Source organism: Vigna radiata, chromosome 6 (genome assembly GCF_000741045.1).
Source record: "Vigna radiata var. radiata cultivar VC1973A chromosome 6, Vradiata_ver6, whole genome shotgun sequence".
NCBI classification, from domain to species: domain Eukaryota; kingdom Viridiplantae; phylum Streptophyta; class Magnoliopsida; order Fabales; family Fabaceae; genus Vigna; species Vigna radiata.
The window spans coordinates 3123858-3134522 of record NC_028356.1 but is presented as its reverse complement, the minus strand read 5'-3'; the positions used below and the strand labels follow the sequence as shown (position 1 = coordinate 3134522).

General features: G+C 28.4%; 1 protein-coding gene across 1 annotated transcript; it reads right to left on the bottom strand.

Moving 5' to 3' along the window:
* Window positions 1-9762: 9762 nt before the first annotated feature.
* Window positions 9763-10656, bottom strand: LOC106764995 (multicystatin-like). The gene is made up of 2 exons (XM_014649468.2): window positions 10140-10656; window positions 9763-10056 (listed from the first exon to the last, which is right to left on the bottom strand). The coding sequence occupies exons 1-2, from the start codon at window positions 10542-10544 to the stop codon at window positions 9877-9879; spliced, it is 585 nt and encodes a 194-aa protein (XP_014504954.1). The 5' UTR covers window positions 10545-10656; the 3' UTR covers window positions 9763-9876.
* Window positions 10657-10665: the final 9 nt, after the last annotated feature.

Sequence of the window (10665 nt, the reverse complement as noted above, 5' to 3'; positions counted from 1 at the left end):
ATAAAGAAAATTCTAAAAGTTTTTCTGTGTCAATACATTTGTTAAAAGACAAGTCACTTCAAAAAAAGATTGTTGATATTATGAAAAACCTCAATGTCAATACTATAAGAAATTTAGTCAGGTGGAAAAGTTTTATCGTAATAAAAATAAACATCAAGAAAACTCAGCGAAAGAACATAAGGAGCAACAATTATTCTATACTAATTAAGAAAAGCTTCATTGGTTTCGTCTTTTCCTACTAGTTTCACCGTCGCCCTTTAATGTTGAGAAGCCTCCACCCCACGTCGCTACTACTATGCAAAGAAGGTCTTGTCATGCGAAAGAGGCACGACCTTTCACTACTTCTTGGTTAACCCTAGCCGTTGTCGCCACTGTTGTATGAAGGAGGGATAGCTACTGCTATGCGAAGGAGGTGCATGCATCCTCCCTGTGCTACTATTGAGAAGAGTCCATCCTATTGACACAGGTTTCAATTGTCTCCAAATCAAGGGTTAAAGTTTGGAGATTTGCATAGTCTAAAATGCTTGTTATAATTATTGTGTGTAGCAGTATCCACTATGTAATTTGTTTGAGGTTGTAATATTGAATTGTGAGATAATTGTACGTGTATTTATATCTCTTCAAATATATGTATATTTGGGATGTCTATCTCATCAATTATGTGTATGTAAGACCAACTTAAGTGCATCTTGAAATTTACGAGGAGTCTAAATTGAGCTAGTATAACACTCTGACGACAACAATAAAGTTAATGAAAGAATGATTAGATCAGCACAGTAAATTCGAAGCTGAAAGTTTGGGATTGACAAAGCTTTGTGGTATGACATGCATGTTACTAATTTCAAACTTTATTATATCACAAACAAATTAGACAATGAGGTAGAGTCCTTCATTATCCACATCGGTTAGTAACAGCTGTTTTATATCATTTTGAAACCCATCGAAGATGTTCAAACGTCGATGTAGAAAAATCACGTGCAATAGATTCCCTCTATCAAGGTCCCGATAGGTCATTATTCTTGTAAAACTCATTAAAGTCTCGTTCACTTGAGTGGATTTGGGGAGAGTAAGTTAGAGAGTTTGAAGGTAATTTTTTTTTGTTGTGAGAGTACATTTAGAAATAAAATTTATGAAATTTAGTGTATGATTTAATTTATGTGACAGATTAAAAAAATTTACTTTCAAATTCACTTTCACTTATCATCAAATCCTCACAATTACTCTTTCTCAAATCCACTCAAATGAATAAGACCTAAAAAACGCCACAGTAGTTTCCCGATGCTATTGAATCAAAGATCACTATAGATGACATTTATTAATCAAATAATAAATGTCGAAGACGTCCAGTTTTTTAACTTCAGTCCATATCCTCTCCAGCAATTCCATAACAGTTACGGTTGATCCTACTTTTCCCTCTAGATTTGTCCGATCGAAAAATTATTAACATGAAAACAAGTAAAAAAAAAAGCTCAAATTAAAAGTTGATCTTATATTAAGCACCTTTTCTTTGTTTTATTTCTATTTGCAAAGTTCTAACTCCTGACTTAAAATTGAAAGTGTAAATATTTGTTTGTCAGTTGCTATAAGTTTGTATCACGAGATTGATAACTTAATAAATATCAAATATATTACCATTATAACACTGAATATTGACCATAAAGAACTAATTCTTATTTAAAAATATATACATGCTTAAATTTCTAAATTAAGAACCAAGTGGATGTTTTTCAAATAATGTAATGGCCACATCTATCAAATGAACAAATTAAATAGCCAAGATGGAATGCATATATGCAGAAGACAAGGTAAATAGCGATTATGAACATGTTCAAGGTTGTTTGAATTAGTAATTACAAGATGAGGGTTGCCAGAAAAGGAAAAGATGAGTTAGTATACATTAAGGGGTATTCTCTAGTGTAATTATTTATATTAAGCATTTGAAGGGTTATTAACATCATGGTTAGTTTGCTAAATAACAAAAAATATGTATGATAAATAAGTTACTCATGCATGTCAAATAAAATAGTACATTCTCTATTTTACATCATCTTCACTATAATTTTGTAATAAATTATTGTATATAGTTTAAGTTCTAATAAAATATTAACAACTAATATTTATGATAAAAAAAGATTTAAATTCTAAGAATTGAAAAATGTTCAGTGAGTTAAGATATCCTATTCAGTTGTGTAAAGTATATATCCTTTAAGAGTATGCAAGAAGTTTTCCCAAAGAAACTAAACAATAAGAAAGAAGACTCTGTAATTTGTGCACATTGATGTGTGTGGTCGATTAGTTGATTTGGCCAAGAACCGAGTAAGGAGTGAAACACAAGTTCATTGGTCATGTGAGTTTAAAGTTAAAATATAATTCAATCAATGTGAAAATTATTGTAAATATAGAGATGTAAATTCAGGATAAGCAATTGGGACGGGGAAAAAGGCACTTAAGGATTTTTTCCTATTTAAATAGAGTGATCAATAAGTTGTTATCTTAAACAAAGCAATCAACAAGTTGTAGATACTAAATGAATTTTCTCATTTACCGACTTCTTCAATTCATGAAGTCTCATCTTTCAAAGGCTAAGAAAAATAATAAACATTAGAAAAGTTATAAATGATATGTTTGTTGGTAATGAAACTCTAACATTATTTGACGAAGAGAAGAAAAGGGTGGGGTTTTTGTATGTAATTAAGCAAATTTGAAGTATAAATAATGTATCTAAGCAAAAAAAAATTTGAATTATAAAAATAGACAAGTCATGAAGAATCCAAACCACTTTAAATGAAAGAAGTCGTGTCTCTTGCACGACTTTACCATGACACATTAGTTAGAAGCGAAATCGTACATTTCAAAAAATGACTTTAGAATGTGATAATCGATTAACAGGTGTTGAAATCGATTACCACACCTTTCTTCACAAAAGCAATATAAAAAAAATTGAAGTCGTAGGGGTTGACGACTTCTATTGAAGTCGGGCACCCCACACATTTTTACTTTTTTTTTTTTAATTCTTTTATTAATTAAAATCATTTATAATTTATAAAAAATTAAATGTATTTAAAATAATTAAAATTAAATATAATTAATAATTTAAGTTTTTAAATATTATTAAATAAGTCAATTTCATAATTTTAATTATTTTTATAATTAAATTAAATTTCTTATAAAATAATTTCAATTAAAATTTTTTTAACTATAATTATTGTAATTATCTAATTAAAAATTCAAAAAAATTATATTTCATTATAATTTATTTTTTTAAGTTTTTATTATTATAGTATATTTTTAAAAAAAATTATAATTAGTTAATAATTTTTTTTCATTATAAAGTATTTAAATTAATAATAATATTAAATATAAACTATTTAAATTAATAAAAAAAACAAAATAATTAAAATTGTAGGGGATGATGACTTCTTGAAGTCTACACACTTTCCCTTTTTAATTTTTTTTTATTATTTAAAATAATTTATAGTTTTTAAATAATGCATTTAAATGTATATAAAATATTTTAAATTATATATAATTAATAATTAAAGTGTTTAATATTATTAAATAAATAAACTTCATGGTTTTCATTAATTTTTTTATTAAATTAACTTTTATAAAATGATTTCAATTAAATAATTTATAACCAAAATTATTGTTTGATTTTGTAACAAAAGTGTCATCATTGTCTTCATTTTATTAACTTGTGATGTCAATGAAGATACCTCTAATAGAAAAATTATTTAAAAAGTAAGAAAAATAATACCTAATAAATTAATCATAAAAATAAAAAACCAATTAAATATTAATAAAATATTTATTAATCTTGAGTTTGTAATTGTTCGACTTTAGAAGATGTTGATGATCCACTATGAAGATGAGTATTGACTCCAAAAACTTTAAATGGACACGGAACCAAATCTAGATTGTGAACGTGTCCACAATATTCTTGGATTCCTAAAACATGAGTCAATAAATCTGAACGGTATATTTTTTTTTATTGAGACACTTATGTACGTTATCTTTCAATTTTTTTCTACATAAAACATTTAATAAATTAGTGAAATTGTTTAAATCAGAAAAAACAAGTGCATAATTAGGAAAAATAAATTAGTGAAATTTTTTCCTAGCCTCTTAATTTGTACCAATACAATAGGTTGAAAAGTAGATTAATTAGAGGATAACACTGTACATAGCCTTAGGAACATGATAATGCACACCTATATGTTATTTACATGCATAGAAAGCAAGAAATATATGGCATAGTATGCATCTGTTTAATGGGTTTTCCGTGAAAAGATCATTGCTTAGAAAAAGTAAAGATTTTTTGCGAGAGTATCATTGGCGACGAGGGTGTATCTGCAACTTGTATTGTGTCAATGAGTACTTTCTACGATGTTTTATGTCACCTGGGGTGTGCTGTAGGAATTTACAGGTTTATTAATTTATAAATCTTTTATTAATTTATTATTTTTATTTGGTGTGAGACTTTTATCTCACTTCGATTATTTTTGTCAAGAGGTCATCTCGTAACCTCAAAGTTTTTTATTTTGTCTTAGGTTGTCAATAATATCAATACTTTTTGTATTGGAAACTCACTGTCTTTAGTCTTTGATAATTACTAACCATCATAATTTGTCGATAATGTTTTTCATTTATCAACAAATTTTTGATAGTTGAAAATTCGTCAATAAATATTCATTATCGATGAATATTTGTCATTATCAATAAATTTCATCCATCAATAATTCTAGGCTTTTTTTAATAAATTTCATCTATCAATAATTCTTGTTTTTTATGTAATGTTCGTTTAATAATGACCTAACATTAACCCATAACAGCTTGAACAATGCCAGACACATTGATCTTTCTTTATCATTCTCTTCCACTAGTTTGCAGTTGGTCCAACAAAGTATCATGAAAAGAAAGAAACATTTAACCACATATCTACAAGTTATATAACATGAATTAGTATATAAGTACTCCATGTAACATTAAATAATTTCTTCTTAATTTTCTTCAGGCTCCTCCTTTTATATATATATATATATATATATATATATATATATATATATATATATATATATATATATATATATATATAGATGCGCTTACCAAACATGTTGCTAATGGTCATAAAAAAGAGTTTTTCAATATCCATATTAACCATTTTGTTGTGCAAATGAGGAGAGTGGAAATGTTGCACTATTCCGCCATGGCCAGTTAAAACAACCAAGTGAACGAGAAACATCCCTTCTGAGTTGTCGATGACAAGTACAGTATGGTGATTCATGTTGGTGATGACCACTATTACAAAAACTATGTATAATGTTACGCGTTCAACGTCCAATTATTGAATATCCAACGTTAAAAATGATGGGTGATATTTTTGTAAATAAATGTAGTTATTAAACGTCATTTAGGACTATAATTCGATGTCAATTGGTTATAATACGTCGGATATTGAAAAGTTCGACGCCTTATTGGGTAAATTTTCAAAAAATGTTTGGACACCAAGGTGAAAATATACTTACATATGAGTTGAATGTCCTAGAATTAGACGTAAGGTTATAAAGCATTGAATACCCTAAAATCAAACGTTATATGTTAGTGAATTTAATAAAAAATTTAAGAGGTTGAAAATTCATTCACTCTATCTTAGTGCAAGATCCTCTTCTCTGCTCAAACTTTTCTCGAACGAAGCTTGACGACCAACACATGTAATCTTTCTTTCATTTGATACAAATGCATGTTGATTAACTACTTTAGGTATAATTTTCGTTTGTTATGACCGATTGTTTTCATGTTCTTCTCCTTTATATAGGCACATTTTGTTTTCTGTATCCAGTGACAATATTTTATTTCGAAGAACCCACCTTGTTTATGGTTAATTTTCGTTTTCGTTTTTGTTTTTGTTTTCGTTTTCGTTTTCAAATTGTTTGTTGTTGTTGTTTGTAATTCATATTACAGTACATGTTATACATCTAAGCTTTAGGGTAGAACTAAGAGTATATTGAAAACAACTCCAAATGACCCGAAACTTTGTTCAAAGCACCAAAATACCATGAGAAGCCCCCACAAAAAAATTTGGATCAAAATTCAAAGTCTAACCATTTTAAATACTTTTGCAAAGTTTGAAAAAAACAAAATAAATTTCTGAAAAATAGAACACAACGTTTTTTTGAGAATCTAGAAGGATTAGCTGGCTACACAAGCTACCACAGTATCATAAACTTTTTTCTACCCGAAATCGATATATATAATAATAATAATAATAAAGCGGACAACCAGAGTAAATGTTATGGTTGTTTAAAGATATATCGCTGCTAACTTTCCAAATAATTTTTATACTTCACATAGACTCAAAGTAAGAGCTCTGGTACATTTTCGTGAATTAGGGGTTCTAAAAAAGTGGTAAAAAAATCCAACCAAAATCAACACCCATAGCTATAAAAAAAAAATCACAAGTTAATACTATTATTGTCATAATAACTTTTATGTTTTTAGTTATAGTTCAAAGTTCCTATTGTATAAAATACCAAAAACTAGATTATATTTTGTTGTTTGTCTGTTTTTCAAGTCTCGTAAGATTATAAAAGATTATAATTAATTAAAAAAAATAAAAAAAATTGATTAACATCGGACAATGACAAAATTTGACGTCGAACAATGATAATATCCAACATCAATTTGTTTTATTGGAGACGTCGAATTGTTATATGTCCGACGTCAATTTGATCTTGAATTCGACACTGTTTTTGGTATTTATAAGATGAGGCAGAGTTGAAGCTAAAAACATGTATATAAAACAAAGAAGATAAAGTTTACGGGAGGGGCGTGTATGGTATAGTGATGATAGTAGAAAGGTAGATGCTTAAGTTATGATATGATAGAGAATTAAGGGTGAATACCACTCTTATATTCTGTTCTATTTTATTGGTGTTTCAGGTTCCTCTTTCTCATGTCTTGCATAGAATACCTTTATCTGTGTTTTGCTAAACTTTAGGGATGTTTTATGGAATTAAGAATACTATTTAAAAATGAATAACGGAAAGGGTGACTTATATTTATATCCATTTAATATATATTATAAAAGTAAAATAATTTAAAAAAAAAAAAGAAGTAAAATTTAGAAAAAAAATAAAGGAGGGTAAATATCAAATAAATATAAAATATATGTATGTGTCAAATATAATTTTTGTTTAAAAATATATTAAAATTGAAAAATTAATATTAAAATGCATGGAAAAAATTGAGTGGTAATACAGTTAAAGTTGAAAATTTTCCTGGGTTGTGTAATTACTGTTTTATTTTTCCGATATCAAAAGTTCTCTGTTAACTGTTATGATTGATTGGGATCGAAAATTAACAAAAAGAAGTTTATAATACTTCCTAACAATTCCTTATAATACTTTTATTTAACCATTTAATTTATATCTTATTTTTGATATTTTATTATTAATTAATCACAGTTATCAAATGGTTTTCTTTATTAAGGTTTGGTGTTAATAAAATAATTTTTTTTCAGGAGAATTATATTATGAAGTACGTTGAACTCGATTTGGTAAGTTAGAGTTGGAAAAGAAAATAAAGATAAGTTGAAGCTTGGTACATTTTTAATGATGTGGGCACAACTTTCCAATTATTTATCCAAATATGTCTTACGGTGGATATTACAGTGGAATTGATGCAATAATGCTTTTACTTACAATTAAATGATCTTTATACCCAAAAATATACCAAACCTTATCTTCTTTTCATTCAATTTTGAATGGTAGAGAAACAGTATACAATGATCTCGTAAAAAAAACAAACAAAAATCAATGTATCTCGTTTTTCTGTCTTGTATGAGATTTTATTTGTGGATAGCCATAAGAATTTGAATCATATAGGTTGTATTTTTACACCTATTGCATTTTGTTTGCATCTCTTTGGTCCCGGCGTTATTTACTTCCAATTTTTCTGGCTTGTCATGTTTTTGGTATATTCGATAATTCTATATTATTTAAGAGTATGCCCAATATGGAGAACGTGTTTGGATTTTAACAAATTGATGTTTATGTCATTATTCTTAAGTGTACAAAATATATGAAAGTTATAAGCGATATTTAGATTTGTGGACACAACTCAGCCAATGTTTAGAACGTGTTTGGATATGAACATGTACCATTTTTTAACAGCAGTATGGTTGAGTAATCAACGCCAAAATCTTGTCCATTTTCAGTTTTTTAACTTCTGTCCCTATCCCGTTGAGGAATTCTTTACCTGTTATGCTTCATCCTCTTCCGTTTATTGATTTTATTAAAGTGTAATGCAAATTTGTAACAATATAAAAAAATTCTAAGATTGTTTTTTGGCTACAGTAATAATATCAAGGCAGTATGCATTGAGATTCTTTTCCCTTTTCCCTTTTCCTTCGTCTGCATTTTTCTTTATTACTTACCAAACATGTTTTTGCTAATATTTATATAAAAGAGTTTTTCAATATCATCGTAAGCCATTATATTGAGGTTAGGGCATAAATATCGCATCACTCTTTCGTTGCCAGTTAAAACTGCCAAGTGGACTGGAAGCATCCCTTTGGAATTTGATATTAACATCTAACACATTTTAAGCTCTTGTAATTAGGCCATAAAACAAACATTGTTTTGTTTGTACATCTTTCTTCATTTCTATAGTAAAACTCCCTTCTATGCTAACATGAAACTTAATAGTTTGGTCTGTTGGCATAGTTGAATTTTACTCAAAATATGAAGCACGATTAATGAACAAACATTATGTTGTTAAGCAATGTATAAAGTTGATAGATAATTATAAAAACATGTCAACGGATACAATTTGTAGATAATTATAAAAATTCACAAAAAGAACTGAGCATAAAATCTTTGATTTTTAATTCACCCAAATCAGATAATATTCTTATCTCTATTAAATCATTTGTGCATTCATTTCACACTCACTATGTAAGAATATATTTAGTTACGTCATTTTCTATCTACAACTTTAAAACAATGAAAAATAATGATTAATAACCATTAACCTCTACTATATATATAGATTTATATACTATAAATATTTGAGAGATTAATTAATTCTTAGTGTTATTTTACTTTTTTTCTTTTTATTTCTTGCTAGTTATATCTATTTCGAAACTATATTACATAACAAAAAAATGTTAAGAAACATTGAATATAACTTTTTACAATAGAAACCTTCAATCATTTTCATACGTGCATTCCAGTATAGGCTATAAGAACCTTCAATCATGATTGATATGTTTTGGTATATATTAGGAATCATTTTCTTAAAATCTCAAGCGGTCTTTTGAGTGAAGTACACCTCTTGTGAATCCAAAAGTTTCAAGTATGTATAAGAACAGCCAAGGAGAATGAGATAAGTTGAAGTTTCATATAGTTTTTCAATGAGCGAGGCATTTGTGGATACAACTCTCCCGATGTTTATCACCGGTCTGTTTGTGATATGAGAGTCAATTTATGAAAGAATTTATGTGGATTATATCAGCAACATTATTAGTTACCATGGACTTGTTGGAAGCTTCTCTTTATCATACAACGTCATTAACATTTACGACAAAAACCCATGTACTTTCATGAAAATGAATAGTTAAGGAATTTGTAGTTAATCTATTAAAAAACCTGTTAACAGAATAATTAGGGAATGTTCCATAATTAACACCCAAACATATATATATATATATATATATATATAAATAAATCACAAACATTAGTTAAAATTATATAATAAGTTTATTTATAGTGGAGTTGATGAGAATACATGGTGGTGGTGGGTACGTAACATGAGTTACATTTATTTATAGCATACATGCATAATAAAAGTACGTAGTCTTGAAAAGTGGAAAGAAGATTAAAGAGCATCATTGACACGCTTGAATTCCACCAATTCAGTGGAGTTGAACTCCCACACCTGCGCTTCATACACATTTTTACTCTCAGCATCTTTTGCTTCCAAAGTTAGGTAGTATAAGGACCCTTTCACTATCTGCAACTTTGCATGAATCACCCTCACAAACTTCAAATTTGCATTCTGCGTCATCAACAAAATCAATCATGGAATAATGGTTCTCTAGTGAAATCAAGAAAAGAAAGAACAATATAATAAAAGAGAACCTGCTCTTTGTTGTATTGATCAACGGCAAAGCGACCGAGATTTTGGATGTAAGGGGTGTCGGCAGGAACATCCTTTCTTTCACCTGTGCCTAATTTTGTGGTTGAATCGTCGACGACTTTGAATTCCAGCACCTCCTTAGACTTCAACCATTCTCTCACCCACACTTTGGTTTCATACAGGATTTTGGTTTCGCCATTTTTGACCATCAAGGTTATGTAATACAACACCCCACTCACCACCTGCTTCTTTGCACTTATCACTGTCACAAACTCCAAATCTGCGTTGTGCTGATGGTTGTAATAGTGAACGGCGAAGCGAGCCAGATGTTCGATCTCCACGTTGTTGGGAGCTCCAGGCACATTGGTGATGCCACCAAGACCAACAGTTACTTTTGCTGTTGCCATATTTCTCTTCTCTTCATCACCCTCTCTGTTCTACCACTCTTTATACTCAAAAATATACCAAACCTTATCTTCTTTTCATTGAATTTTGAGTGGTAGAGAAACAGTATACAATGATCTCATG